At 57.9% G+C, this 27,079-nt stretch overlaps 2 protein-coding genes across 3 annotated transcripts in view; both read left to right on the top strand.

Annotated features, from left to right (window-relative positions):
• CAPN5 (calpain 5) overlaps positions 1–27,079 on the top strand; it is a 52,211-nt gene that overhangs the window by 9,313 nt on the left and 15,819 nt on the right. For both annotated transcript variants that reach the window (XM_032853000.1, XM_032853001.1), the window contains exons 2-3: positions 7,083–7,325; positions 14,022–14,153. In XM_032853000.1, the coding sequence (XP_032708891.1) occupies positions 7,161–7,325; positions 14,022–14,153 (297 nt within the window). In that variant the 5' untranslated portion in view covers positions 7,083–7,160. The remainder of the gene's footprint in view (positions 1–7,082; positions 7,326–14,021; positions 14,154–27,079) is intronic.
• OMP (olfactory marker protein) lies at positions 19,349–20,263 on the top strand. The gene has a single exon (XM_032853002.1). It carries the CDS (start codon positions 19,724–19,726, stop codon positions 20,213–20,215), a length of 492 nt encoding a protein of 163 aa, XP_032708893.1. The 5' UTR covers positions 19,349–19,723; the 3' UTR covers positions 20,216–20,263.

Below are 27,079 nucleotides of genomic sequence, written 5' to 3'. Positions count from 1 at the left end.
TGGTGAGCCTTGCCTGTGACCTCCTCCCCACCCCCGGCTGCCACTCTGGGTCAGCCCAGCTCCTTGCCCTGAGCACCAGGGATATCTCCTGGGGTTGCTGGCTGCACCCCCTTCTCAGAGAGGAAACCCTAGAGGCGTGTGCCCAGGTTGGGGTATGGGGGTGCTACCCTAACCTTGTGGGACCCTCTTTTGGGTTGGAGTACTCCTGGTGTCAAAACCACAGCATTCTGGAAGGAGGAGGACGAGGCCTGCAGAAGGTCACACAGCCTGTATGTCCCAAGGCCAGGCCAGGATTGGGGGTCCCTCCCTGCTCCCCACCCTGCTCGGCCCACCGTGGGTGCCAGATACGGAGTGTCTGGCTTGTCAGGGGCCCAGAACTGGCAGGATCGGGAGCACTCGATTCAGCCAGCCCTTCTTACCAGCGCCATCGTGCTGGCTGTTTGGTTGAACATTTTATGAAAGCGTAACTGCCGTGTGGAACAGCATGACTGCCGGGTGGAACAGCATGACCGCCGGGTGGAACAGCGCATAAACCACAGGCATCCAGCAGAGTGAGCACAGCCTCTCCCCACCACCAGAAGCTGGATTCTCGGATCTCCAGAAGGCCCCTTGGGCCCTGGCAGTCACTCCTGCCAACGCCAGCCATCTTTCTGCCTTGTATTTACCACAAATGGGTTATGCCTGCTTTTCAGTTTTATGCAAATGGGGCGGCAGTATTCCTTCTCTTGATTGTCACCCTGGTGAGGCCCACCTGGGGCCCTGTGTGCGGCAGTAATTCGCTCATTTTTGTTGCCGGATACTATTTTGCTGTGACACCGTCTTTATCCTGTCTTTTATTGATGGACATTGGATTTTTTTTTTCTGATTTTCAGCTTTGACAAACACTCCTGTGGTAAACGTTCTTGTACATGTTTTCCAGTGAATATATGCATGCATTTCTTTTCTTTCTTTTTTTCTTTTTCTTCTTCTTCTTCTTCTTTTTCTTTTTTTAAGATTTTATTTATTTGTTTGAGCTAGAGTGAGAGAGAGAGAAAGAGGGCATGAGCTGGGGTGGGGGTTGGGCGGTGGGAGAGGGAGAACCAGACTCCCCACTGGACAGGGAGCCTGATGAGCCCCGCATCAGAGGGCTCGATCCCAGGACCCCGGGATCATGACCTGAGCTGAAAGCAGACGCTTAACCCAGGTGCCTCGTTTGCATGCGTTTCTGTTTGGTATATACTTAGGAGTAGAACTGCTAACGATGCATTTGTTCAGCTTTAATACATATGGTCAGACAGTTGGGCAAAGTGGCTTTACCAGTGTAGACCTTCTACCACCAGTGCTGAAAAGCTGTACACGTAGGAGGGCGTGTGTGCGTGTGGTTTTCACTGTAGCCATTCTGGTGAGGGTGGAGTGGTGTCTTCTTGGCATTTTATTTTATTATTTTTTAAGTAGGCTCCACGCCTTTATGGGGCTTGAACGCACGACCCTGAGGTTAAGTGTCCCGTGCTCTACCAGCTGAGCCCGCTAGGCACCCCTCTCGTGGTGGTTTTAACTTGCATTTCTTTGATGACTCGTGAAGTCGAGGGTTTTTTCTTCTTCTTTGGCCATTTGGGCATGCTCTTTTTCTCATGTTTTCTTCAAGAAGCTTTATCGTTTATCCTTTTGGTTAGATTTGCAATCTCTGTGGAATTGTTTTGTGTGTAGAGTGGGAGGCAAGGGTCAAGATGAATCTTTTTCCACCTGGATAACCCAGTCGATGCAGCACCATTCATTGAGAAGACCATTCTTGGCCCGTAGCACTGTGGCATCACCTTTGCCATAAATCAAGTGTCCTACTTCTGGCCCTTTTTCTGGACTCTTTATTCTGTTCTGATCCATTGGTCCTTTGTCTCCACTGTGCCCAGTACCACACTAAGTTATTAGAGCTTTGTGATGGGTCTTGTTAACTGCAGTGCGACGCCCCCCCCACCCTCTTCCTTCCTCAACTGTCCCTTGCCCTCCAGGGCTCCAGGTCCCCGCCCCCCACCTCCACCCACACCACTGTAAACTTCATAGTTTTCTTTAAATCAACTTCCTTTTTCCTTAATATTTCTTAAAGGAAACTGTGTGTCTACTAAATGGAAAGTCATTATTACTCTCCACAAGTCCAAAGCCACTGGTGCTAAAGTAAAAACAGCAGAAAAAGCCGTTCACTTTTTGCCAGGCACTGGTGTCTGCTGAGGTCTTCTCCTCCTGTCAAGCGGGTGGACCAGGGCCCGTTAGACGGAACTGAGCTCGCTCTCGGAGGGAGTCCTGGAGAGAGCCCCACAGGGGCAACAGAGCTTTCTGACTTCTTTACTGCCACGTCAGAGTACATGCGCAGGTGTTAATCCAGGGCCCTGTCTTGGGAAGCCCCGGTGTGAGAGGGAGTCTGGAAGCTTGGGATCCAGCCAATGGGCTCCAGATTTTGGACACTTGTCTCGATGTTCTCATCTATAAAATGGGACGAGACTCTTGTCCTTCCCTGGCTGTGGTGACTGCAGCATTCAGGGAAGGCCCCTTGCCGACAGCCCCGTTGGCTCAGTGTGACCGGCAAGAGGAGCCCTTACCTGCACGGTGGTCCACACTGCCTCCGGATGGCCCAGGGAACAGCGGGCCAGGCTGCAGCCTCCTGGAGGCAGGTCCACACCATTTCCAAGGTGAGGACAGAGTCTTGCAGGGCAGGCCTGGGCCGATGCCATTTTCTTTTCCAGTCACCTGAGAAGCCTCAATCAGGTAGGGCTGACAGAGAGCCGCTCAGAGGGATTCACGCCTTGCGTGAAGATGCACAGCACTGAGTGGTGCGGTCAGGACTGGAGCTCAGGTCCAACTGGCCTGTCCCAGACTGGTTGCTCTGAGCTCCCTGGTGAGTGCTCTCAGACCCTTGTTCTGTGCCCACTTAGCAGCCCCATGCTCCATCCGCGGGCCCCACCACGCCGGGCTGGGTCTGGGTGACCTTGCACTTTCTTGCCACTGAGACTTGGCTTGAGCTGTTCCCTCTGTCTGGAGTGTCCTTTGTCTCCTAAAGAATGGCCGGCTTCTGGGGCCTGGTCTCTATGAAGGCCTCCTGGCATTGCTCTTGCTGGAATTTCTGAATGACGTGTTCCCTGCTGCCTTGTGTCTTTTGGCCACACTAGCCATACCACATGAAGTCCCTTGGGGACGGGGACCTTGAGTTGTCGTTGCCCTCCTGGCAGGGGTGTGGAAATGCGCTGGGGTACCCCTGACGCCAGCAGTGGCCTCCCTCGGGAATACAGGGCATTCTGTGCGGCCGTGTCTCCTCTGATGCTCCCAGAGACCCTGGCCCGTTAGCTCTTCTTCCAGGCAAGGACCACACAGACCAGAGAGGTGATGGGGCCTATCCAGGGTCGCACAGCATAAGAGGACATTAGGATATAAAGCCAGTGCTCTGTCAAGAGCCAGAGAAGGACTGGCTGCTGCAGAGGGAGCCTGGGTGGTGTCCATGATGCCCCTGGGGACAGCAGGGGTGTGGAGACTGGCTGGCACACAGCCAGCGGGAGTGGGCGGGAGGGGGAGAGTGAGAGGCCTGGAGGCCTGGCCCAGTGGGAATGGGCAGGCCCTGCCTTCAGGAGCCCTGAGTGCTGGTGTGGCTCCCACACGGAAAGCTAATACCTTTGGTGGTCCCCGCTGCTCTTCGAGCCTGATCCCCCCCCCGCCCCCACGCAGAAGAGGTTCCTCCTTCACCTGTGTCGGCTCCTTCAGTATAGATTGACTTTATCCGCCCCCCATTGTTGGACCCTTGGGGGGACAGAGAAGCTGGGTGTGCTGGGCTGGGGGGATGGATGAGTCCTGTGCAGGTGGGGGGCGATGTGGTGGTGTTGTCGCAGGGGTTCCAGGACTGTGGAGGGGGAGAGGGGAGGGGGGCGGTCCTTGGGCTGAGCTGTGACAGGTGAGCAGGGAAGGGACAGTGTGTGGGGAGGCTCTGCCTACGGCTCTACGCTTTACGGAACTGCCTGGAGCTCTTAGCGCTTAGCTTAGCATGCAGAATGAATGGTAGGGGTCGGGTGAGCTGGGCAGGCACCGAGGGAACAGGACGGGCTGAAGGCAGTGGGGAAGCTCGGGCTTTCCTGTTAATGCCGACTTGCGCACTGTGTGAAGATGTCCAGAGACCAGAAGCGCCGTTCTCCTAGCTCAGGCCCAGAGAGAAGAGCCCCTGGGTTTGGGAGCCGGCTCTCCTGACTCCCGGTTTGTCCACGGCCTCCAGTGCTCATGTCTGCACAGGGAGAGGGCAAAGCTCAGAGGCTCTTGACTCTGACCCCGTGGGGTTGTTGACCCAGTGGGTGGAAAGGGTGGGGCCCTCAAAGGTGTGGGAGGACAGTTGCCATGAGGTCCCGTGTGCTCAAAGGCTGGGGCCAGAAGAACCTGGCGTCGGTAGGCCAGCAGCAGCCTTGCTGGCAGGGATGCGGCTGGAGAGATGGCCGAGCTGGGGCAGACCTTCAGCCAGGCCTAGCCCCCGTTCTCCTGGCCTGGGCCCAGCCAAGCTCTCCTCTCTTTGCCCCCACCTCCTTTCTGTCCTCCCGGGGAGCGTTCACCATGGTGTGGCCTAGAAGGCCACCAGAACCCTTATTCTCCGGGAGCTTGACTGTGTAACCTCGGGCAGCTTGCTCCCCGGCTCTGGGCCCTCGGGCTCTGAACATGGAGTTGCTAGAGCTGATTTCTGGGATCCTGCTCTCAGCTTCCTTGATCTAATTCTTGCAGCTTTAATTGCTTCCTGAGCAGGCCCTTCCGGAAACTGTGATGCTAATAACTCTCCTGGCTGGCCATTTGCCAGAAGCCCAGGGGTTGGCTCTCTCGAGGCTCCCCTCTTCTCTTTCCCTCAGGCCTCTAATACTGGGAGGCTGGGTGAGAGTGGGCCGGGTTCTGGGCCTTCCTGGCTGAGGGATGGCCAGAGACACTAAGTGTTTGGCCTGATGTCACACAGCAGCGGAGCAGGCCCGGTATGGATGTAGGGCAGAAGGTGAGGTTGCTATGTGTCCTTGGCACTCGCCAGGCAGGGACCCCAAACCCTCTGATCTCCCTGCCGTCCATCCGGATCCCATACTGACCACCCATCTCACCTTCTGCCCTTCCTGCTTCTCCCTTTCCCATCAAATCCCTCCCCTTTCCCTTCCTGTGAGGCTGGCTCAGTCAGGGTGTGTGGCGTTGGACCTTTCTCTGTGCTACAGGACCACTGGGCCAAGATGAAGGCACCAAAGGATTTGGGTTCAATTCCAGACTCTGCCATGGGACGCCACCAAGGCTCCTCCCTTCACTTAGCCTCAGTTTTCTTTTCTGAAAAATGGGAACAATGAAAGACTTGGCCAGCACTGTTTGCAAATACTGCACACGGCCCTCTTGCCAGCTGGTGTGCTGGCAGATGCCAGAGGGATGGAGCTTCTCTCTTGGCAGGTAGTGAAAGGTGGCTTGTCTCCTCTTCTCATTCTCCTCCCTCCGGCCTGCCAAGCAGTCTTCTCAGCCGTGGGCTAATTATCACAGATCTTCCAGTTAGTTAAAGCAATGTTGTTGTTCCTATTGTGGAGCTGAGGAAATGGGGGCTCAGAGAGGTTGAGTGACCTGTTCAAGGCCACACAGCAGGTGAGAGGTGCAATTGGGACTGGTACCCACATCAGACTTGCTCTCAAACCTGTGTTCACCCCAGGAGCCAGCCTACCTCACTTTGGTTTTCCTCAATGGGGCTGGGAAACCAGAGCCTATGACCCGGTGGGGTGGTAGTTTGCTGCCCTGGGCAGACCCCAGGACCAGCAGACCCATGGGTGTGGAGCTCTGCCAGCAGCCCAGAAGGAGTCTGAGATACGGGGGCTGTGGGTCTGATGTCTGGCCATCTGAGCATCAGTCAGGGCCTCTCAGGGGCAGGCCAGCTGCTGCTCCCCAGCCTGAGCCCTCCTCCCACGGCCTTCCCTGGCCACATCCAGCCCATGTCCCTTGTGTTGGGTTAGCACACGGCTGCCAGCCCAAGGGGGCTGCAGGGAGGCAGCTGACAGAAACAGCCTCCTTCTGTTCTGGGCTCTGTGCAGGGGCTGCACGCGCACGGGGAACCAACCAAGCCGACCCTGCTCTTGGGGCTTCTGGTCTAATGGGCGCCTGCAGTTCTGCTTCCTGGGATGGGAATCTGTGAGAGGGGTGGAGGGAGATGAGGAGTTCAGTGTGGGATTGGTGCCCGTGGGCGCTGGGGGCCCTCATCGGGGTGGGTGGGTTGGCGGAACCGAAGAGAGGTCCAGGCTGAGTATGGGGTCATGAGGCAGGGGAGGTGAGCAGAACACGGCTTGGTGCCGTGCCCCAGGACCAGAGGGAGAGGGAGGGCAGGGATGGGGGAGGGTCAACGAGGGTCGCTGCCCCTCGGGGCCCGGATGAGCCTGTTCTGAGACTGTACGGGAGAGAGACTCGGTGAAGTCTGTGAAGTCATCAGGGAGAGTCTGGCGTAGGAGCCTGGGAGGCTACAGAGTGAGGGATCTGGGCCTCAGGGGAGGTTAGGTCAGTAGGATTAAGGAGCCATGAGGAGATGTTTATTCTGGAAGCAGGGTGAAGGAGGCAGAGGGCGGCCAGGGAATGAATGTGAACAATGGCCACAAGGGGGGGCGCCCTCCCCACAGGGCAGAAACGGACCTTTAGATGAAGTGGGGAGGGTCTAGAGGAGGGGAGTTTGGAGGCAGTGGCCCTGCTCTCCTGTGCATGCGACAGCAGCCAGGGAGCTGCTGAGTTGGGCAGGAGTCTGACTCAGCCCTAGGAGGTGTAGGGGGATTTGGGGACAAGGGAAGGAGCAGGCGGGTGCGGCCCTGGAGCCCCAAACACCTTGGGATTGAGCCCATGGCCTGTTGGCGGGGAGGCTGATGTTGCCTCCAAGCATCAGAAGTGAGAGCATTCAGGACAAGGTGTCTGGTCAGTCGGTTCCTGTCCCTGCCGTGCTTGTAGCAGCCGCGTCTGTCCCCGCCTCTGAGCCTCGGCTTCTGGCCTGAGCGACAGGGTGGAGGGTGCCCACTACCCAAGGCTCCCCTGACTCAGCGGGCGCAGGTCCTCCAGTCTCTTCAGTAAGTGATGATCTTCTCACCCTCCTGTTGTCCCAGGTACCGCAGAAGCCACCCACGTGCCCGCCTCGCTCTCTGCTGCCTTGTGTCGCCCCCCCCGCTGGGGCAGTGGCCACCATGTTCTCGTGTGTGAAGCCCTACGAGGACCAGAACTATTCTGCCCTGAAGCGGGCCTGTCTGCGGAGGAAGGTGCTCTTCGAGGACCCCAACTTCCCGGCCACCGATGACTCGCTGTACTATCAGGGCTCCCCGGGCCCCACGGTCAGATGGAAGCGGCCCAAGGTCAGTGTCTGGCCACAGCTGGAGCTGAGGGGAATCGGCCCAGATCCGCCCAGTGTGCAGCGGATAGGCTGGTGGCTGGTCACCCCGAGGCTCCGGGGCGCTGGGAAAACGGAGGGCCCTCCTGCTGTGGGTTTTTGCCCGGACAGGGAGCCGGGCCATCGCCCTCATCCTGGGGCCACCGCCACCTGGCCAGGACCTCGCCCCCTCTCTGGGCCTCAGCTTCCTCACAGGGCAAAAGGAGTGCCCTGGCACCCAAAATAAAACTCAGGGTGGTTTGGGGCTTAAAAACGAGGCGAATGTTTTACTCTAGTATGAGCATAGAGTGACATTCGAATGTAAGCGATTTGCTGATTGTTGTAACGATTCTGAGACGGTCATTTGCCACAAATGAAAAGTATTTATGGTGATGGTTCATCAATACTGATAACAGCAGTAAGAAGTTACAGTGCCCTCGAGGGTTTTTGGGAACCTCCCGAGAGACGGCCTGTGAGCAGGCGTGGCACCGAGCCCGGTGCCCGGCACCGGCAGCGACACCATTACTGTCGAGAATGGTGAATCTGTGGCATCTGTCTGGCTGCTGCCCAGCCTTGGTCGCTGAGGTAGAAAGTGTTGAACAGAACTGTTGGGCCTCATGACACAATTTTGTCCACTTTAACCCCAATCCCTGCATGTGAGAGTGGGTGCCCCCGGGACCTAGGTGAGGGGGCGGCTGCTGGCACTGAGTTGGTGACATAGGAGGGATGTTGGTGCAGGGAGCTGTGCTGTGCTCCCTGCCCCATAGTTAGAGGAGGCATCTTGGGGTTGAGGGGGGAGGCACCGTGTAGAAAATATGGGAGACTTGAAACTCTCAGGCTTTTTTGGGACATGGCGGGAACATCAGGGAAGAGGGAGCCTGGGTCCTGTGGTTGGTGGGGCTGGTGTGTCCTGGGGCAGCCGGAGCCTGGGAGGGTGGTTGGAGGCCGGGGGTGGGGGGCACAAGGCTTTCAGCAGGTGTGACAGGGCAGGTTTGTGTTTTATGAAGTTCCCTCCGACCTCCTGGACATTTTGGGAAAATGGGATTCAGGTTTCGTGTTCCTCTCCTAGGCTGTGATCTCAAGTCCCTTACAACTCAAAAAGCCTGTGTATTTTCTTGGACTGGGGTGTTTGAAAGGTAGAGGAACTGAGGCCATCGGAGGAGGGCGCATGCCCTGACTGCCCAGGGAGCCGGTAACTGAGCCGGGACGGGACCCAGGAGTCCTGCCTGCCCTGGCCCTCTGCCCAACACCTTGGTTCTCTAGAACTCCCAGGAGCCTCCTGGCCTGGCCATAATATTCCTGCCTCCCAGGCCCCCTACCCCCACGCCTTCCTCTCTGTCCTTTGTCTGGTGGGTGGGGAAGGAGGCCAGCCTCAAAGGGCCTTTGTGAGGTCTTAGGGGTGTGTGTGGGGGGGGGAGACATTTGAGCTCTCTACCTTCCTCTCACTCCACCCCTTTGCTGCCCTCATCCTGCCCTCTGGCCAGCACGCAGACATTTTAGATCCGTGACTCTGGAAGGAGGCTGGCAAGGCATGGCTGGGGAAGGTTAGGCTCAGTGTGGTGAGAGGAGGAAATGCCAGCCTGCCTGGGCTCAGCATTCCCCTGCTGTGTGATCCTGGTGGAGTCACATGCCCTCTCTGGGCTCCTTTCCCTGCCAGAGGAGGAACAGAGCCTCCCTGCCCTGCCTGTGGAGGCTGGTGACAGAGGGCTTGTGGTGGTTGGTGTTGACAGGGAGATATCTGAGTGCACCCCAGGGCTGGTGGTAAGGGATGGGTTCTGGCTTTGGGAGGCGGAGTTCAAGGCCAGGGACAGCTGAGGGGGGGTGGGATGAGGAGGTGAGATGGGGTGGACCAGGGTGTAATGGTGGTTGTGTAAGCAGCCTGCTAGTTGGTGTGGGGCTCGTCCTGTGGTCAGGCGGTCAGGACGGCTGGTTGGTGGAGCAGGAAGTCAGGCCCGGCTTGCCCCAGGCGGATGGGGCGAGGCCAGCCCAGTGGGGTGGCCATTAACTCCCAGCTGCTTGGTCCTTGGCCAGTGAGTTGGAACTTTGTCCTAAGGCAGCTGTGTTTCTGTGGAGTCTTACTTCCTGTGGCCTGTGACCTGACTTTATAAATAGAGTGAAAGCCTCTTTCTGGATAGCCCCTGGGAAGGCCTTCTTCACTCCCATCCCACTTTCAGCCCTTCTCTTTAAGTTGCTCAGTGTCATGGTCTCTCTCTTCTTGAGGATCTCAGTTAGGCTCTCTCCCTGCTGGCCTGGTGGCCTTCACTTTGCATTCTCCCAAAATGGAATGTGAAGGCTCGTTTTTGAGCTAGGTGAACTTGGCCCCACCTCCCAGGAGGGGCATGGGAGGTGTAACCTTGAATAAGTCACTTCCCCTCCCTTGGCCTCAGTTGCTTCATCTCTAAATGGGGAGACTAACTCCTGCCGATCATGGTTTCTGGGGGTTGAGATGACTCGAGGTATCTGTGGTGTTACACATGGGAGCCAGAGGCCCCGGGTCCCTCTCTCGCCCACCTGCTCCCTGCCATCCCTGGTTGGGGACGGAGAGCTGGCCCTGCCTGGAAAGACCCATCTCCTGTGGACTCTGTGGGTGGAGCCAGGCCTCGTCCACCTCATTCCCCACCCAGGGCACCTGCCTTGGGCCCACACCCTCGTCCTTCCTCTAGGTTCATTGTTTCTTTGTTCCTTCCAGTTTGGTAAAGGCCTGCTGGCCTCCCCCACAGGCCTGGCCGGGGAGATAAGAGAAGGAGACTGTCAGTCAAGGCCTGTGACTCAGGGGGAATCCTGAGGGTGTGGACGTGTGAGGGCCTTCCTCCTTTCTCAGGCCAGGGCCTTTGTAGGGGGTCCCTTTTCATCTCTGTGGGAAACGAGTACCCCCTACCCCATCTAGCACTCTGCCTCTCCTCTTGTCTGGAAATAAGTTTGCAGGTCCTTTGGTGGAACCAAGAAGGGAGCACATAGGGGTTCTACAAACAGATGGCAGTTTTAGAGGCCCCCCCCCGGAATTCTCCCCCTAGTGGCCTGGTGGTCCCCAGCCCCCAGTCCTGGGCTCACGTTCATCACACCAGCACCCGGAGAAGACCCCACTCCTTGGCTGTGCTGGAATATAGGCCCCTTTATGCCACGGAACAGATAGTTTCGCTGGGGCTGGCCATCTGGGCCTCGGCCCTGCCCGGGAACAATTCCCTTCTGGGCACATGCTCAGAATGCCTTGCAGGACCGGATTGCTGGGGGCGGAGAGGTAGTGTGGGGTGGGCGTTCCTCCTGAGAACCTGCCCTTTTTGCCCTGTCCCAGGCAGACGTACTGCTTTCTTCTTGGGCCTTACTGTCCTGGGTCATGGGGTCGGCTCCTGCCGGGATCTTAGATTGCAGGAGGGCGGGAGACGAGGGCCCAATGTGCCTGGGTCCGCTGTCTCGGGGCGTGCCTGTTTGTACACTGGGCCTGCACACCCGAAATTCTTGTCGTGCCCTGGAGGCAGACAGTTCTGGGCTATGCCCCATGTCCAGTGGAACTGGTCTGATGGGCTGAGGGGCCGAGAGGTGACTGCTGATGTAGAAGGCCGTGCCCCGGAGAGAGGTCCATGGAGCATTAGAGCCGTCACCTCCCAGCCCTGGGAGATGACTTGGTCCAGGGCTCCCTGAAGATGCCTGTTGGGCCCAGTCGTGCGTGCCACTCTGCCTTCCCTTGTTCCGGGGGAGCCTTCCTGCGGCCCAAGCAGAACCTGCTAGGCCCTGCTCTTGACGCTGGTATAGTAGGCGGAGCTGGGCTTGGGCCCTGTCCTGGAGCTCGCAGGCTGGTGCGGGTGGGGGTGACCCCGAGTGTGAACAGTGATAGAAGGGAGCACACGTGGCCAGGAGCCTAGGGAGCATGTGTCAGAGGTGGCATGTGTCTCAGTACTGTGGCTGGATCCCATCTTGGGGGGAATTTGGAGTCCCCATTTCTTTCTGGAGACCTCCCTACCCACCGTCCCTCTCCTTGCCTGCTCTGTTGGTGTCACTGCCTCCAGGCAGCCTCCTCTGATCTCTCTCTGGCTTCCTGTTGTCATGGCTGCTGGCTCACATGGAGGGTCATAGTCAGGCTTTTCCTCCTCCAGGGATGGGCCCTGACTAGCTCTGTGCCCTGTGCCTACACAATAGCCCAGGAGAGATGGAAGGATAAACACAGGTCTTGAGATCCTGGCCCTCGGGGGAGGGGAGGGTCTGGGCTGCCTCTGACCCCTTGGTCTCATTGCTGTATAGTGAGAAGCCCCAAGCTGGGCTGGGGACAGGTGCGGGATTGTCAGGGAGGCAGGATGGCTTTGTGTCATAAGTCCTAGCCCCCCGGAGGCCGTGGTGCTGACTGCCTGAATTTGAATCTCACTTCACTTCTTCCTCTGTGGCGCTGGGCAAATGACTTCACCTCCCTGTGCCTTGGTTTCCTCATCTGTGAAGCAGGGAGGCCAGTGGTACCTACCTCACAGGGTGGTGTGGCACAATGCTGGGCACAGAGCCGGCGCCCACTCCTTGGGAGCTGTTCGTGTGATTGTCCATGCAGGGTATCCCCGGGTGGCTGCTGGACTCTGGGGCGGGTCCAGGTACCACCGACCTCAGCTCACGCTGGCAAGTCTTGTGCCTGCAGGTGGTAGGAAGACGCCCCAGACCCCTACCCCTTCTCGGCTCCCTGCCCGGCTGGAGGCACCCCGCTTCACCGCGGAGGCTCAGGGCAGCACTGAGCCTGGGAGCCAAGACTCCTGACCCCTATGCTCAGTCTCTCTTCAGGGGCCAGAGAAGGGTCTGGAGCCAAAGCCCCTTTCCAGGTGCCAGGGCCAGGCTGGGATGGTTGGCCCTGCCCCAGGGGTCAGCCGGAGGTCCCTGCTTAGTAGGGAGGAGACCTAGTCAGGGAGCCCAGCCCACCTGCCTTGTGTCCCATTGTCCCACTTACTGCCATGCGACCTTGGTTGTCACTGGCTCCTGGGCCTCGGCATCCTCCTCTGTGGACCACCGGCCAGTCATGTCTCTCCAGCACCTTGGCTGGGAGGATATGAAGGGGAGGGGTACGAGGAGGTCACCTCCCGTGGTGGCCATGTGGCTGGGGTCCTCCAGGTACGAAGCAGCACCCCCAGTTCCCACCCTGCTCCCCCTTCCAGGGAGGCAGGTGCTAAGTCACTGCTCTCCCTGGCTCCTGGCGCTGGTCTGCCTGTGGGCCAGGCCCTGGAGAGAAGATAAGAAGGGCGGTGGGGAGGGAGGCCAGCTTCTTCCTGCCTTTTTTCCTGATAGCACGGCTGCTCTGCAAGTTTCCAGCCTCACTGGGTTCCCATGACCTGGGGCAGAATCCCTTCGACCTGCAGCATGCCACAGTCTGTATTATGGGGACGTCACCTTATGGCTTGGCTCTGGGTCACACCAAAGTCCCATCTGGAGCTGTTCACGCCCTCAAGGGGGTTAGGGCCTTCAATCTGGCCCCCCAAAACACTGGTTTTCCCAGGCAGAGGTGGCAACAGGAATCCCAGACGCCTTAGTGAGAACCCCTAGCCATTTTCCCCTTATCCCTGTGGAGTGCCCGGCTTCTGGGATTTGTGGCGTCCCCACAGCCCTGCAGGGGTGTGCCTCCTTTGCACAGGTGAGGAAATGGAGGCTGAGAGAGGCTGAGGCGCTGGCCCGAAGTTGCACAGCCAGCAAATGTGTCTTCCTGACTGCTGCCTTCTACTGGCTGCCTGTGGTAGGACCTCAGTAGCTCTTTGTGATGGAGCCAGGCCCAGCTATGTGTGGGGCATATTGTCCAACCTCTCTGGGCCTTGGTTTGCTCATCTGTACAGTGGGCATAGTGCCCACGTCTCAGGATCACGGTGAGGATGGGTCATGGTGCCAGCAGGATGACTGGTGCATGGCAGGCCTGTCTCAGTGTTTACCGCCTCCACCTTGGGGAGCACTCCCTCCCTCTCTCTCAGCTCTGTGGAGTAAAGATGCTTCGGGACACAGGTGGGCACCTGCATGCCCCAAGCAGAGACCTGGACTGGGAAGGGGAAAGGGCACTGCCTTCCTGCCCAGCCCTGTCTCTGCCTGGCCCATTGGACCCACACTGGCCACACAAAAGACCCTCCAGGAGCTCTGCTCGGCATTGCTTGCTGTGTGTCCTTGACAAGTCACTGCCCTTCTCTGAACCTTCATTCCTTGACCATAAACTGGAATAACAACCCCACACTCCTCCATGGGGTTGAGGGTCCAGTGAGACAGCCTGAGGGTGTGCTGGCCCGGGGCCTGGTGTGGTCAGCTCCCTGCTTCTCCCCTGCCCTTGCCACTCATTCATTCTCTGTGAGTTTGCTATTTGTTTCTGCCTGGGGTCCCCACCCTCTGTGTGAATGGGGGCCCCTGAGGGTGGGCTGGGGTGGGCACTGCCAGGCTGCTGCTGCTGGGGGAGGATGGGAACTGACCCTTTGCTGGCTGGGGAAGAGCACAGAGGGCAGGCAGAAGGGGGTACCCTGGAGCCAGTCCCCCAAGCCCTTCCACAGCATCTGTTCACCCTTGAACCTCTGGCCCCGAAGGGCAGACTTCTTCATCCAGGGGAAGGGAGAAGGGCCTTCTGGGCAGCACCCGGGGGAAGCTGGATTCGGAGAAACTGACCGGCCACACTGGGGCCCCCGGTCTGCCAGGAGAGGCGGGCCAGTCTCCACACTGGCAGTGAGGTCCGCTCTTGTCTTCTCCGCAGGACATCTGTGAGGACCCCCGCCTCTTTGTGGATGGCATCAGCTCCCACGACCTGCACCAGGGCCAAGTGGGCAACTGCTGGTTTGTGGCGGCCTGCTCGTCACTTGCCTCCCGGGAGTCACTGTGGCAGAAGGTAAGGCCTGGGGTGGGGCCCTCACTGCAGGCCCGGGGAGGTGCAGCCTGAGCTGGCAGGTGTGACGTTATGAACGCCTGTGCCGGTGTGGGGTGGGGTGACACCAGGGCTCCCAGCTCTGGCTGAGCAGCAGAATCCCTTTCCCCTCACCTGCCAGCTTAGGTTCTCCAGGGCCGGGTGCTGGGACTCTGTGTGCCTCCCACGGGCATCCTGATGTGTCCCCACCTGAATGTTGGGGGCCCACAGTGTCCCTGGAGCCCCCTGGCAGAACCGGCGCCTGTGAAATGTGGAAGCTGCCTGAATCGGGTGCAGTGTGGAGCCGCCATTAGCTGGGGCTCTGGAGGCCCCCTGCCAGAACCTGCTGTATAGACTTAGCCACTCAGTCCTCGACCTTATCTTGGCCTCAGTTTTCTCCCTTGTTCAGCGGGTGTGGTCCAGCTTGTTTTGTTTCATGATTCCTGGTTCCAAGTGCTGATGTTCTGGACCAGCGCCAAGGGCTCATGATGGAAAGAACTGGCTCTGGTCCTGACACTTTGCCCTCTTGTGGTGACACTTAGAAGTGCAGCCCTTTAATCCCACAGGGAGAGCTCCCTTCCTGAGGAGGTGGGGAGGCTGGGGTAGAGGCTGGACTGCTGGTCTGTATAGAGTCCATCAGGACTGCATACGGGTTCCTGTGCCAGCAGATACAAGTCATTGCCCCCTGCTCCTCTCTGCCTTTCCTGCCCTTCCTATAAGGAGCCAGCAGCAGGCCTTACAAGCTCTGGGCATCTCAGCCTGATGGCTTAGGTTGAAGCCCTTGCCTCACCATTTGGTAGCTTTGTAATTAGTTCTGTTTACTTATACGAAAAACCAGGATATGAGGGTAGCTCCCTCTTGGAGTTTGTTAGGGCAAAACGGGAAACTGTTCTCAAAGGGCCTATGCAGTGCGGTGCTCAGCGAGTGGGGGCTGCGTTACCCATGTTTTGGTAATTAACATTCATAGAACATGATGGGTATTCCCAGGCAAGCAGGGAGCATCCACCAGCTGTCAGAGGGAGCTATGCCCTTAGCCGGGGCTGGGACTGTGTTAGGTGCCCTACTGTCATGCCTTCTGAACGGGGGTGTGATCTTTCAAAGCCACCCCAGGGTGCGTATCCCTGGGGTCTGGCTCCTGATGGTCCTGGGGGGACCCAGGTGCTGGAGAGCCCTCAGCAAAGGTCACTGCTGCAGCCTGTAGACAGGGGTGATTGTAGATATCCAGGCTGGAAGGGCCTCAGAGAGCCACATGTGGGATCATGTCACTCATGAGCCTCAAAGACCAGAGAGGGCTGGGGCCCAGTGCTGTTCTCTGGATGTAGGGCTGTCCTCGCCGTCCTTGTCTCCAGGCTCCAGGCCCCTTCTCTGAGCCCAGAACAAGTTCTCCCTGCCTCTGAGTCCATCTGCAGCTAAGTCTGGGGCTGACAGTGGCACTCAGGAATCCTGTAGGGCTGGCCCTAGACTTCCCATCCTGTCCTGTAATCCCCTGTTTACCTGTGGTCTCCCTTCTTGAGGTGAGCTCCCCATGGGCAAAGCGGGCCCAGCTGTATCTTCCCACTGAGCCCAGCAGGATCCTGGCCCAGAGAAGCCTCAAGAAAGTTCTGAGAACAGAGTCCCTTCCCAAATTGTTGGATGGAGCTGCTAGCAGCCAGTAGCACCACGGCCGCCGGCCCTCCTACCCTATGCCTCCTGGGCCTTCAGTGGGGCCAGAGCCTGGCTCACCGTATCCCTTCCTGGGAAACAGGCTCTCTGGTCATTCGTAGGGAGGAGCCTCCGCCTCCTGTGTGTCTTGTCCTGGGCCTGGCCTGCTGCAGTGAATGGAGGAAGGGAGCCGACCCTCAGGCAGGAGGACGGTCATTGAAGCTGTGGCCCATCTGTGTTTATTTGTTGCTGGGTGGGAACTTCTGCCTGCAGGGGGTCAGGGCACCTGGCCTGGCTGGTCTGGAGGCTTCAAAGACTGGGAGGCAATCTCCAGGAGCTCTGGTCCCTAGGAGGCTGGAGGGAACAAGGTGTTCTCAGCTAATTGCACTCCGCCTCCTGGTGCTGCTGTGGTGATAGCTCCTGGGTCCTAGAAGGAGGTGGGGGGCCCTGGGGAGCTTATTACTGTGCCTTACCTCCCCTCCTGTCCCTGCTGACTGGGCCCTGTTTGTTGTCACCCCTCACTTTTGGGCCTGTTGCCCTGCAGGGCCTCCCCTGCCCCACCTACCGTTTTCTCCATGGAGCAGGGGTGCCCAGCCACTCCCACTCCCCCCATCCTCCTCACTCTGGGGATGCTGAACCTCGGGACATTGGTGCACCATGCCCGCAATATGTAGTGCCCCCTCCTCCAGGAAGCCACCCCTTTACCTCTAGTTCTTGATGCAACCTGGGGCTGATGGGCACAGGATTTGAAAGCAGCCAGACCTGGGTTGGATGCTTGGTTGGATGCCCTTGTGTGACACTGGGCAAGTCAGGTTCCTTCTCCTTGTCTTGGCGTAAACCTGACCTTTCTAGTCCCCAGAGTTGTAGGAGGATAAATGGAGCCTGTGGTGGGGGAGGGCAAGCCTGTGGTATTTAGTGGCACTATACCTGTGTTCAATCCACCTCCCTCCCACCCACCCCTGGGTTCCCCACCTGTCCCTCTGTTCTAGTAGACACTTCTTGGCGGTGGGCCTCTCCCTCTTGTGGGATCCCTGGTAGGGGCATTATGGTCTGTCCATTCTCTGAGGGCAAGACAGTGGATTTCAGGTGACTGGGTTTTGTGGGCCAGGAATCAGGATGTGACAGTGGGCTGGAGCATTTGCCATTAGGCCTGGTTCATTCTGGGTGCTCACCTCCCCCAGAGCCTGGTGCAGGCCCAGGCGTGGGGGCAGGCCCGATCCCTGCTCTGAGCCTCGAGCCTCGGGTGCCCCTCGAGCCTTGGAAAGCCGAGCAAAAGTGAGTCCCTGGCTGTCTGAGAGGGAGGATTGGGGGGTGGCCGACATGTCCCCCCGGTATCTGCGCAGCTCATGCCCGTGAGCTACAGAGCAGGTCATTCAGCCCAGGTAACGGGGCACCAGATGTACCCCACGCCATTTCCAACATTGGGGATAGAAGATGTACACAGGTACTGCGTCACTGAAGGCTTGCTTTAGCCGGAAACAACCGGTGTTGGGGTTTACCCTGTTTCCCTCTAGACTGTTTCTCCCGTTGGGGTTCAAGAGGCATTTGCATTGCTTTTCGGTACACAGTTTTGCAGTCACGTAGGCAAGTTTGGAACCTGTTCTCCTCCTCTGTTCATTCCTACTCCAGGCTCTAGTGGGTCTTCCCAAGGTGTCCAGTGGCCAAGCAGAGAGCCATGGGTGGCCCTGGACCTGGCCCCACCTGCAGCCTTCTTCCTGCTTTCTCTCCTCCCTTCCCACTCTGGCCTCTCCGGCCTCACCTTTTTGAGGCCCAAGCCCTGGAAACCTTCCACCCTCAGCCTCCTCCTGCTGGTCGGCAGCTGGCCCAGGCTGAGCCCAGGCTCTCCCCAGGGTCATATAACCCCTGGGTCTCCCCGGCATCCTGCAGGTCCAGAGATGAGGTGGGCATTCTTACTCCCCTTGGTGCGGCTTCCAGGACACACCCCCCCACTTGGCAGCCCCTATAGGCTGATGCCCTTGGCTCTCCACCACCCGGCCCTGCCCACCTTGTTGCCATTCCTTGTGGAACAGCTTCTACCCGGGCACCAGGGGCTTGGAGCCTCCAGTCTCCCAGCCTTTTCTGCCCAATGCTGCTGTGTCCCAGGGATTACCACACCCATGTGGCTGACACCCTGCCCTCATCATCCCAGCCTCAGGTCCTGTTTGCGGCTCCATCAGCCTTTACCGTCAGCAGCCTCGGCCTCCTCTCTCCATGGCGGCCACAGCCCACGCCCGCATCTGCCCTTCCCGCAGGTGTTCTGCTGAAGGCCCAGTCTCCCTGGCCTCACCTTCCAGGTGTGTCCGTCATCCTGCACTTTAATACACACCTGCCCCTAAACCTCATTTTGGCTTCGGTCAGTGTTTGTGTACTCTCCCCATATGCACATCTTTGCCTCTGGCTGGCGTTGGCCTTGGGCCCTATCACATTAGTTCTCTTCTTAGTGCCATTCATTCATTCAATCATTCAACAAGTGTCTTCTGAGGGCCTCCTATGTGGCAAGCCCTGTTCTAGGTGCCGGCTTAACTCCACAATAATTCCTCAGCTGTGTTGCTTCCCTCTCTTCTGCCCCTGAAGCTACAGAGGGAAAGGTTCTGGGAGGGTCAGGCAGCTTGAGGTCTCGCATCCTCTCGAATGCCCTTGGGGGACTGCCCCCAGCAGCCTCCAGAACTGACCTCAGTTGAGATGTTTACAACAGGACCAGCTGCTGGGTGACCTCCTGCTGATCACGTGGCCAAGATCCCACTGACTGATTTAGCCTCCATCTAGCAGTTACTATGCTTGTGGTCCACTAGACCCTCCAGATCATTTTCAGTTGTTACACTTTGGCCTGTGCCTCTGTCCTCTTTTCTGTGTGTGGCGTGTCATGGCAGCTTCCCCTTTCCCCTCTCCCCCTCCCTCACATATTCCAGTTCTTCCATTTACTAGAATATGCTAGCTGAGCCCCTGCTTCCGCCTCAGCCACTGTGGAACAGATGCTGTCAGATTCTTTCTCAGCCTCAGGTCTCCTAGGGGGAAACTGAGTCTTGATGTGGATGGAATTAGTGCTGGGATTCATTGGAGAGGAGGCAGGGCCAGTGGACAGGACTCCTGTAGGTCAGTGATTCTCCCAGTCCCTGGACCAGCAGCATCAGCATCCCCCAGGAGGATGGCAGAAATGCAGATTCCTAGGCCTGGTCAGCCCTGTTCAATCAGAAGCAGTGGGGGTGGAGCCTAGCGATCATGTTCTAGGTCCTGCAGGGGATTCTGATGAGATCTAAAGTTTGCCAGCAGGATTAGGTGAGAGATGGAGGTGGCCAGGCTGGTCCTGGCACTGGGGCTTGACTGGAGGGCTCCCAGGGCCCCTGGGAGGCGGAACGAAGGCCTTGGCGGTTGAGTGTGGAGGGCTGAGGGTGAGGCTGAGCTGAAGGTGAGGTGGCTTCAGTTTCTGGCTGGGGTGGAACCTCTCCCAACAGCAGGCCCCCTCTGTTCCTTGTCCTCCCTCCCCTCCTGCCAGGGGGTCTTGAAGCCTCTCCAGCGCACCCCTCCCCAGCTCCCTCCCCTTCTTACTGCCCCAGGCACCCTCCCTTCTTCACAAACAAGTCCTTCTGTGGGAGTCAGGTTGTCAGGGCTGTTACCACAGCAATTGACATCAGCAGCCTGGTCCCTGAGGAACCTGTCGCCCTTCTGCCCGCTGGCTATGCCTCAGTTCCTGCCTCTTGGAGGAGGAGAGAGAAGGCGTGGGGGGCCTCCCACCCCCATTTTGAGCACGGGGCAGGGCAGGGCCAGGCTGGGCCTAGGGACAAGGAGAGGGGAGGGGCTGGGGGAGGGCCAAAGGGTAGGCGGGGCATCCTAGGGGGCCTCTGGCCCTGGCGGTGAGGCCCCTGCACACAGGGCACACGGGGCTCCTAGGCAGCGTTGCAGCAGCAGCACCCGGCATGGCGGAGGACGGGCCGAAGCAGCCGCAGCTCAGCATGCCCCTGGTCCTGGACCAGGACCTGACCAAGCAGATGCGGCTGCGCGTGGAGAGCCTGAAGCAGCGCGGGGAGAAGCGCCCGGACGGCGAGAAGCTGCTGCGGCCGGCTGAGTCCGTCTACCGCCTGGACTTCGTCCAGCAGCAGAAGCTGCAGTTCGAGCGCTGGGACGTGGTGCTGGACAAGCCCGGCAAGGTCACCATCACGGGCACCTCCCAGAACTGGACGCCCGACCTCACCAACCTCATGACGCGCCAGCTGCTGGACCCCGCTGCCATTTTCTGGCGCAAGGAGGACTCGGAGGCCATGGATTGGAACGAGGCCGACGCCCTGGAGTTTGGGGAGCGCCTATCGGATCTGGCCAAGATCCGCAAGGTCATGTACTTCCTCATCACCTTTGGCGAGGGCCTGGAGCCCGCTGACCTCAAGGCCTCTGTGGTCTTTAACCAGCTCTGACGGCTGCTGCTGGCTGCCTCGCCCTCCCCATGCCTGCCCGCCACCCCCGCCCCTGCGGGTTCTCCCTTACCCCAGGCGTGTGTTGGAGGACATTCTTCTAGCTGCTGATCTGCCCTCAGCATGCCCAGGACCCTCTGAGCCTGTGTGCTTCCTCCTCTCCTTTCCCTGGTGCTGGCATTCCTGCTTCCATGAGGAGGATGCAGAGGTCCTGTAGTCTAGAAGCTGTCCTGGCTGCTGCTGCTTCTGCTGTAGACCATGAAGGCCTGGTGGGGCCCAGGGCATGTGCCTTCCCTCTGCTTCGTTGTCCAGAGAGAGACTCAGAGAGACTGACAGAGACAGACAGACGCAGAGAAAGAGATCCAAAGCACCAGCCTTCGGGCTTCCTCAGGAGACGGAGAGACAGACGACAGAGCGGCCTCCCTGGGGGATCACTGCTCTCCTGGCTGCAGTGCCCTTCGCTGAATCCCAGAGGTGAACAGTGAGCCTGAGGACCCAGGAAGGCACCGCTCCTGGCCCGGGCCTGGCATGGTCCCGGGATGCTTCGGGGCCCCAGGACTTCAGGCAGCATTGTGGGGGCTGATCTGGGGCAGTGGGGAGCTGCTGGCAGGCTCGAGGCTGTGCTTGCCAGCTCCTGCCCTACTGGGGATGACTTCATGGGGGTAAGTGGCAGGGAGGGGACATGTGAAAAAGTTACGTAGAGATGCATCTATCTGTACGTGTGCTTATATACTGAGAGAGCATGCTGTGTTCATGGCTATGTTCTAGAGCCTGTACCTGCGAGCAAGTCTGATTTTAGATGATCTACTATGTATTGCCCAATTGGTTCATGGGTGGCCCTTAGTAGAGACTTGGTCCGGATGACCTTGGGGAGGGGGGCTCCTGAGCTGAGAGCCTCTGAGGTTCATACAGTGAAGCAGGGAACAGCATAGTGAAGGGATTTCCCTCTGCCAGGGGGAAGCAGGAGAGAGGGGTCCAGAGCCCTGGAGCTGGAGTCAGTAGATTCTTTGGGGAATCAGTATCCCTGCTGGGAAGTGAGGTTTTTCCCTGCTCCCTGGGCAGGAAAGGCTCAGGCCCCAGGGGCACCTCAGGAAGTACCCCCAACACCCTGTCTGTCTCTAAGCCAGCTCTGGGTGGGTTTTTTTTTTTTTTTTTTTTTGTCAGAAAGAGGCTCATGACACTTTGCTCATGAAGCAGACCCAGCGAGGGCCACAGGGCCCAGCGAACAGACGCACTGGGAGAGGGCGAGAGCCATCCACAGTGGCTGGAGCTGCTGGGAGGGTGAGCCCCATTCGAGGCGTGCAAACAGAAGCGGGGTTTGGGAATGGGCATTCTTTAGGATTGGCTGTGGTGTTTCTGACACTCCGCTCGAGGGTCTGTTCCCAGCGGGGCTTGAAGTCCCAGTCTGATGGCCAGTAGGGCCAGCCGGAACCCCAGAGATGGCCCTGCCCTTCGCCTCTCTGCTTGACCTCCCCCTGCAGCTTGGGGGACCCTCTTGGTGCAGACTGCCTGTACCCTCACCCTGAGCCCCCACATCCACTCCTTGTACTATGTGTCCCCAATAAAGCCTCTGTGCCCTCACCTCGTGGTGTGCAGTGTCTCACCGCGAGCCACCCCTGCCCATCCCCTCAGGAGCTCTGACAGCCCTCTCCAGTCCCCGCAGAGCCCTGAGCATCCCCTCCTTGGCCTTTTCCCGCATTCCCACACCCTCCCCCGGCTGCTGTCAGAGATGAGGCCTGGAGCAGTCAAGGGACTGGCCCACGGTCAGACATCAGGATAGAGTTAGAACCAGGTCTCCTGATACTCAGTGGGGTACCAACACCCCTGGTAGGTTTTTCCCCAGGAGCCCCCAGTACAGCCTCTGTCTGAAGCGTGGGGACATGCTGAGGCCACTGAGAGGTGCCATCAGGTCCTCAGCAGGTGGGGCCCAAAGGGGCTGTGTGGGGATGCACCAAGCCACACATAGTCTCCAGGGCCCCTCACTGGTGGGCTGGCTGGCCAGGGGGCAGACGGGATGGGAAGTGGCAGGGGTGGGGTGGGGCTAGGCCTACATCGCCAATTTAATGCATGTCCTCAGGCAGCCCCTGCCCCGCTGACCAGACAAGAATGATGTTACTACATCCCTTTAGTGCCCACTTGGCCCTTCTCTAGAGCTCTTTCCCTTTTCATCTCTCTGGAGCTCACTCAGTTTTAGGACAGAGACAAAGAGGCCTGGAGGATGAAGCCATCTGCCTAAAGTCACAGAAGGCGTGGAGGGGTCAAAGGAGGTGGCTGTGTTTGGACCAGGCTCTGGGTCTGCGGCCCCCTCAGGTGGGCAGGGGGAGGCCTGCTTCTTCCCAGTGATGGAGGTCACTTCTTGCTTCAAGGGCCACACTTGAGGTTTTGCCTAGGAATGACCGTTTCTTCAAAAGGATCCATACAACCAGATCTCACTTCCCAGTCCTTCACCCCGGAGCCCTCCCCAGAGCAGCTGTGGCCATCTTGTTTCCCTTCCTGAGCCCTGCCCTTCCAGCCCTGGCCTCCATCCACTCCTGAAGATCCCTGTGGAAGGGGTGGGGGCAACAGAGCCCAGCCCTTCCACTCCTGCTCCCCTCCCTAGCTTGACAGCCGACACTGGGCCGGGAGGATGCCAGGAGTGGGAAACAAGGACCCATTTTCCATGGAACCCACAGGAGACCGTAGAGAGAAGAGACCTGCCATCTCCTGAGCTTCTTCCTCCCACTGAGGCAGCGCGTGCCGTGCTGAGGGGCCTGCCACTGACCACCTGTGTGACCCTGTTGGCAGGGACTAACGATGATGCTTCCTTGTACGGCGGCCCTTGTGAAGTCTGAATGGGTTCATGTTAGTGAAACTCTCAGGGCCTCAGGAAGTGGCCACACAGCACCGTCTCTCCATTTGCTCTTTGTGACTCTCCCAGTCACTTGAGACACACAGTCTTTTCAGTTATTTTGAGAGGATTGTCAGGAGTACCTATTTACAGAGGAGCAGCACAGTGGGTTTCCTGAGGTAGCCCAGCAGTCCAGTGCTTCTGGGAGCAGGTGGTGTGGGGTGGAGGGATGGACAGGGGCCAGGCCTGGCCCTGGTTGGAGTGGACGAGGGGGCATGGATTCTCCTGTGCCATCATCACCAGGCTCAGGATGGCCCAGCAGAGGGGATCTTTAGACTGCATGGTGTAGCTGGGCAGGCCAGCAGGAGGGGGCCTGCCCTGACCGTGGAGTCCTGCCCTGATCCTGGAGTCGTGCCCGGGTCTCTGAGCGTACAGCTGGGCCCTGTGGATGGGAAACCCCAGACCCCTGCAGATGCATCACATCCTCACTCTGCGTGGGGAGCGACGGGGCTCTGCTTTCCCAAGGGTGTGGGGAGTAGGGTTGGGGGACCCAAGCTTCCTGACCTCTTCCTGTCAATGGCCTCTGAAACCTGGGAATTTGAGACTCTTGCAATCAGAAGCTGAGAACTGAGGAGCTTCAGGTGCTTGAAACCAGGAACCCTCTATTTTACCCACCTGACTTGGGTAACACAGGCACCACCTGCCCCCTGCAACCCTTCAGACCTCAGCCCTACCGGCCTTGGGCGGAAATGCCCCCAGCTGGCCCTCTGGGCTCCCGGGCAGAGATCTGTGACAGTGCCTTCCCTGTGCCATGCTTGCATGCACGCTGACACTCACAGACACGTGATGCCCGTGTGCACACGCACATACACTGGTGCTCACACACACGCGTGCTGTTTACACCACGTGCACTGGCATTCATGCACTCGCACACTCAATGCAGGCATGTCCTACTGGCTCAGAGTCCGAGGGGAATTTGAGCCGGGAGTGCTCCAGGCCCTGGGGCCCCACGGTGCCTGCCTTGCCTGAGCTTTCTGGGCTGATTCTATAGTGGGTGCCAGGGGCTTTCCAAATCCTCCATAGTCCTTGCCTTGCTACCAGCTCAGCCCAAGTACGTGCGTTGAGCCCTCAGGCCTCTCTTTTCCCATCTGCGTGGGGGGGCTGTTGCTGAGGTTCCCCTTGGGAGGGAGGCTGCCCAGGTCACCTGAGCCCCTTGCCAGCCCCAGGGTTTGCAGGACGTTGTGTGGGTGCACGCACTTGTCCTGTGTTCCCCAGCGGGATGAGCCCTCCTCACAGGTGTCTCCACAGTTAAGGGCTCCACGTGAGCCCTCCACAGTTAAGGTGACACCCCCAAAGCCACTGTCAGTCCTGGGTCTCCCAGCAGCCCTGGGGTAGGGGAGCAGAGGCCGGCATTGAGGCTCAGAGTGGCGGCCAGTTGAAGCGAAGTCCCGGCCATGCAGTGTGGTTGGGCAGAGGTCCAGTAGCGGCTGCAAGGTCACTGGTTGGACAGGGCCTTGCTGCGGCTGGCACTTGGAGACTTTTCTTCCACAAAGACTTGTCCAGTTGGGGAGCCTACCTCTCTATGCAGGGCGTGGGGGGATCTGGGGGTGAGTGGGGCTCCGCCCCGCCCTCCAGAAGCTCCCTTCTGGAAAGGGAAAGAGCCTGGGGAGGGGCTGCCCTGGGAGCACCAGGCCCGGAGAGCCCTGCATACTGCTGCTCAGCTCACCCCCAAGGGACAAGGAAGGTAACGGAGAGGGAGCCACGTGTGCAGAGCCGAGGTGGCCTGAAGCATCACGGGCGTAGATTTTCTGGGAGCCCGAGGTGGGAGGCGGTATTGGGGGGTGAGGCCGAGAGGGTCAGCAGAGCTTCAGGGCTGTGACTGCTGGGCCAGGGAGCTGGTGGCCCTGGGGATGGGGCATTTTAGCTGGAGACAACATGGGAGGAGAGAGATGGCTTACTGTGCTCCCTGCTGCCCGTCCCTCCACCTCAACAACTGTCAGCTTGCTGCCACTCTTGTTTTCCTCTTATTCCCCTCCCCCCACGCCCTCCAGGCAACATATCATTTCATCTGTAAATATTTCCCAGTGCATCTCTGGGTAATAAGGGGTCGTCAAAAACAAAATAAAATAAAACAAAAACAAAACTCTGTAACCGCAATATTAGAACAACTAAAATAATTTCACATTTCATGGTAATTCCCTCATAGCATCAAACGCCCAGTAGGAGTTTTGGTTTCCAATTTCTGCCATAAATGTGTGTGTATGTATGTTTTAATTTTATTTAAATTCAATTAACCAACATAGAGTACACCATTAGTTTCAGATATAGTGTTAAATAATTCATCAGTTACTTCTAACACCCAGCGCTCATCATGTCACGTGCCCTTCTTAATGGCCCTCACCCAGCAACCCATCCCCCCAACCTCTCTCCTTCCTCAACCCTCAGTTTGTTTCCTTTAGTTAAGAGTTTCCATTGGTTTTCTCCCTTCCCGATAAATTCCCATTAGTTTTCCCTCCCTTCCCCTGTGACCCTCTGAGCTGAGCTGTTTCTATATCACACATGAATGAAACCACATGGTAAGTCTTTCTCGGACTTAGTTCACTCAGCATTATCCCCTCCAGTTCCACCCACGTCGACGCAAATGGTAAGTATTCATCCTTTCTGATGGCTGATTAATATTCTGTTGTGAGTATATATCACAACTTCTTTATCCATTCACCTGTCTGTGGACATCTTGGCTCTTTCCAGTTTGGCTATTGTGGACATTGGTATGAACATTGGGGTGTAGGTGGCCCTTCAGATCACTGCATATATTACAAAGCTGTGACCATCAAGGCGGTATGGTACTGGCACAAAACAGACACATAGATCAATGGAACAGAATAGAGAACCCAGACACAGATCCTCATTTTCTCTATTTTTTAAGTGTCTTCTATTTTACTGATTCCTGCTATCTTTATTCTTTCTTTCCCTTTACTTGGGGAAATTTTTTTTTTTTAGACTCTTGAGGTAGAAATTTCTTCAATATTAAACCTTTTCTTCCATCCATCGTTGGCTTGGTTTTCATGGTGGTGTTTCAAGTGTTCTCTCTGCCCCGCATTTCCTGTAAGCGCGGACCTCCCCTAGTGGTTCTGTGAGGTTCAGGCACAAGTTTTTGGCATGCTTCACAGGAGACCTTGCGTACTTCTCTCACAAGGCACGTGATGGCTGCTCGTCTCTCTTTTTTGTGATGTTAGAAGCCGTCCATGACCATTGCTAAATCCATTATTTGCCAGTGGTCGTAAAATGGTGAGAGTCTCATATTCTAGTCTCTTCCTCATTTCTGAAGCTCATCTCCAGATACAAACCTCCCTTCATCTGCTGCTCTTGGTTCCCCACTGGCCCAGTGGGATAAATCCTGATTCTTTCCCTTAATTTTCCAGTTTTAAAAGAAAAACGAGTTGATTCCCAGCTATCCTCCAAGAGTGACTGATGACTTCTTGTGAGTATCGTTGTGGTCTTGTAGATGGGAACCTGTCTGATGTGTTTTGATCCATTGCAGTAATTACTCTTACTGATGCTGCACTTGGCCTGTCTCTGGCCAGTGGGAGCCTCTGTAGGTTGGTCTTAGAATCCTGTGATGTGGCCTGAGGGTCTTTGGTTGCTTCCTTGATTCCTGGTATGACTGGACGTGGTGTGGAAGCTTTGAGTTTGAGGGCCTGTATGAGTACACCTTCTTGCACAGTGTCCTCCTCCTCGCTCAGGACCCTGCTGGCAGCAGAGGGAGTGTGGGATAAGAAACCAGCCATGCTAGGCTCACCGGCCGTGATGTAGGAGGGGAAACTGAGGCCCATGGGGATCCCTGACTCAGGATCTCCAGGCCCTAGAGCCTCATTAGCTGCTTCCTGAGCCACAGAGGGTGCAGGGCCAAACCCCAGGTTTGGCTAATGATCCTTCTGCATCTCCAGCAGTAGTCCCAGGGCCCTGTGAGGGCTCCTCTTCCTCCCTCCCCAGCCCCCGTGCAGTCCAGAGCTTTCAGAGCAGGGGGTAGTGGGGGAGGG

Source organism: Lontra canadensis, unplaced genomic scaffold (genome assembly GCF_010015895.1).
Source record: "Lontra canadensis isolate GAN:19392208 unplaced genomic scaffold, GSC_riverotter_1.0 scaffold7, whole genome shotgun sequence".
In the NCBI taxonomy this organism is placed as follows: domain Eukaryota; kingdom Metazoa; phylum Chordata; class Mammalia; order Carnivora; family Mustelidae; genus Lontra; species Lontra canadensis.
Note: the sequence above shows the minus strand (reverse complement) of the source record. Positions and strands in the feature narration are given on the sequence as shown.